This window comes from Haemaphysalis longicornis, unplaced genomic scaffold (assembly GCF_048455015.1).
Source record: "Haemaphysalis longicornis isolate Haplotype H1 unplaced genomic scaffold, Haemaphysalis longicornis Haplotype H1 scaffold_8, whole genome shotgun sequence".
NCBI classification, from domain to species: domain Eukaryota; kingdom Metazoa; phylum Arthropoda; class Arachnida; order Ixodida; family Ixodidae; genus Haemaphysalis; species Haemaphysalis longicornis.
The window spans coordinates 139,616,915-139,619,890 of NW_027526445.1; the positions used below are offsets into that span (position 1 = coordinate 139,616,915).

The following is a 2,976-nucleotide window of genomic DNA, read 5'->3' on the forward strand; positions in this document are numbered from 1 at the left end:
CCTATATCATATTGTCGCCTTTCATCTTAACATCAAAAAAAAAAATCGACAGTTAGGCTAGTTGCTGTTGATACATCGTTAGTAGCGCTTGAAACAGGATAAAAGCAGAGAGTAGCGCCATCGTGTGTGTCTCCTTTGCTTTCGTCCTGCTTCAAGCGTTACTTAACGATGTATCTTAGCAGCTCGCTCGTATAATGTCATAATTAAAACCACACGTTTGAAGTGGCAAGGACGAGAGGCTCCGGGTTGGCTTCTTTGAGAAATAGCGACACTAAGCACGCGTTCCAGCCTCCATATGCCAACAACATCTACTACGCGAGTGTCTGTTTAGCGCGGAATCTGGACAGCCACACACATAGACGATGTATTGGTCAAAATTCAAGAATGTAAATGATTTTGACTCTTTCGTGTGCGAGAGCAAAAGAAAGAAAAAAAGAATTCGAACTCGAAATGTAGTTTCTGGCCCCAACCGACTAAGCGATCAATTAATTGATGAATGCCTGTCGATTCATCGGATTAATGTTTTAATTGATGCCCAGCCCTAAAAAGCTCATGCTAGCGCCGTTAGGCTAGCCGCAGCCAGCGCATATCGAAATTTGACACGAATCGCACGATCAGATGTTCGTCACTAGGCTGAGCTAAATGTGCCGAATGCTTCGCAATTTACCTTCGCATTTGCTTATCGCGATCGGATATGCGGCGCCGACACTTCTCGGTGCCGACGGCGCCTTTCGACGTGAGGCGCGCGACACCACCGCGACCTCCCGTTTGAATTTGGCGCCGGGCGACCTGGAAGCAGATGACACGCCTCCATTGCTGCAGCAAGGATGCGCATGCGCAGAGAGCAGATGGCTGCACGCCTCACGCATCAAAATCGAACTGCACCTTATCATTCGCAACTTCATGCCACTTTTTGTTTGCCTCTGAGCGGTTTCATCGACTCCATTCAAAGCTGTAGCTGTATTCCAGTGATTGTAACGCCTACCACTCCCTGACCTTTTTTTTTCGTTCTTTCTTTTTGCTTTTGCTGCGCTTTGATATCGAGCAGATCATCATCATCGGCAGCGGAAAATTGCGTCGGGCGGCAATGGTCGGTAACGTTTATAATTCGTGCCGTTTGTGCTAGAGCAACGATGGCTAGAGCCTTTATTTGGTGAAGTAGTTTGTGTCATCGCTTTTCGCCGAAACTTGTGTGCGCTCCTGAAAGTTTGATAGGCATTCTGGCGAAAGATTTGATTGAGGCGCCGTTCAAGACGGTGTAATCGCTGCTGCGCGCGTCTCTCGCCTGCAAGCTCGTCGAGATGGGCAAGTGCTGCATCCCGACGTGCCGCAACTCGCGCGAACGAATCCCGGGCCTGACGTTCCACCAGATCCCGTCGAACGAGCCGTGCAGGACCATGTGGATGCAGGTGCTGACCGAGCACGGCGTCGACGCCTTCACCGAGTGGACGCTCGTGTGCGGCGACCACTTCACGCACGAGGACTACAAGATGACGGCGCGCAAGAACTTCTTGCTTCCCACGGCCGTGCCGTCCGTGTTCACCATCACGCCGTGCAAAAACCTGCCGCGCAAGCGGGGCCGCAAGCCCAAGGCGCTGCTTGAGGCCACGCAGCAGCAGCAGCAGCCCCAGCGGGTGACCGTGCTGCGCACCGTGGTCGAAGGCGAGGACGGCGGGCGACGCCCGCGGAAGCAGAAGGTCTTCACGGACATGCTGGTGTACATGCCCAAGACGCCGTCTGACGCCCCCGAGGACGCCGACCCGGTCGCCCTGGCGCTCGCCTCCGACGACTACGACGGCGGCGATGTAAGCGAGAGCGACGCGGATGGGGCTATCCGGGCACCCGGCGACGCTTTGGCACCACCCGACGAGGGCCTCGACGAATCGTACCAGAACGCGGGCACAGAGCCGAACGACGTCGACGCGAGCCAAGGCGAAGTCGCCGCCGCCGCCGAGTGCTCCAAGGAGCCGCCCAAGAACGTGAACGTGATCGTGTTCACCAACCAACCACGACCCACGGCGAGTTCGACAGTGGGAGATACGAGCTCGTTCGAGGAGCAGCCGAGTCGGCCCAAACGCCGCTGCTGCCAGGTCCAGGCGCAGCGTCTGCTGTTCTACCGGAGCGTCATCACGAAGCTGAGGAAGCGCGTGTTGTCCCTGGAGGCCTGTCTGGCCGAGAAGGACCGCGAGATCGCGCTGCTCGAGGCTGGGCGCGAGGCAAGCAAGGACGCCGAGTAGCGAGACCGCTGACTCGTTCTTTCTGTCGACAGGCTTCGTTTGGAGTGCGCACCTTGTTCACCTTGTGACGTGTGACGGCTGTACGAACATTCCGCGCATGCGCCGCATGTTGCCGATGCAAGGTGCGAGACAGTGTTGGCAGTGTGTGCAGTGCCATAGAGCAGGATTTGCATATCATGTTCACTGTGAACTTACGGGGGCAACGACTGCTCGGGCGGCCTGTTCCAATTTGGAAGCAGGAGTGGAACCTTGTGTGGCCGTTCCACTTTCCCCGTTTCGTTTCAGTTCGTGTTAGAATAGATTTCTAACTCTCCGTATTTGTGCTGTACGCCTCAAAGACGAAGAGCGCCCGACTGCACATTTCTTGGGTTCTGGCGTATCCTGGCTGCAGAGCTTGTTGGGACGCAGGCCGAGTATGCCAAAGTAAATAAACCTTTTTGCTGAAACACTAACAGGCACTATGTAGTAGAGCACTGCTGGGTCCAGGCTTAATGTCGCAGGCCTGGGCTGGGCTTGCGCTTGAAGTCGTGGGTCTGGGTTGAGCTCAGGCTTGAATTGATGGGCCTGGCCGTTAATATTTCGGGCGTGAAGTACAGAAAATAGCGTTAAAATGAGTGTTGTGAGTTTATTTTCCAGATGCCTCTTGATTTCAATTCTACGCTTTGTTTTAAGACGTGTTTTGCTTGGTATGTCAGTGAACTGTAATTTTAGTGACATTTTATCTACTGCATCAACATTC

At 54.2% G+C, this 2,976-nt stretch overlaps 1 protein-coding gene across 1 annotated transcript; it reads left to right on the forward strand.

Moving 5' to 3' along the window:
• Positions 1 to 1,047: 1,047 nt before the first annotated feature.
• LOC144148700 (uncharacterized) lies at positions 1,048 to 2,687 on the forward strand. Its single transcript, XM_077680216.1, has one exon. It carries the CDS (start codon positions 1,302 to 1,304, stop codon positions 2,235 to 2,237), a length of 936 nt encoding a protein of 311 aa, XP_077536342.1. The 5' UTR covers positions 1,048 to 1,301; the 3' UTR covers positions 2,238 to 2,687.
• Positions 2,688 to 2,976: the final 289 nt, after the last annotated feature.

Bases quoted from the DNA above. Each gene is read 5' to 3' on its own strand.
- LOC144148700 (XM_077680216.1), top strand. From the start codon at position 1,302: ATGGGCAAGTGCTGCATCCCGACGTGCCGCAACTCGCGCGAACGAATC.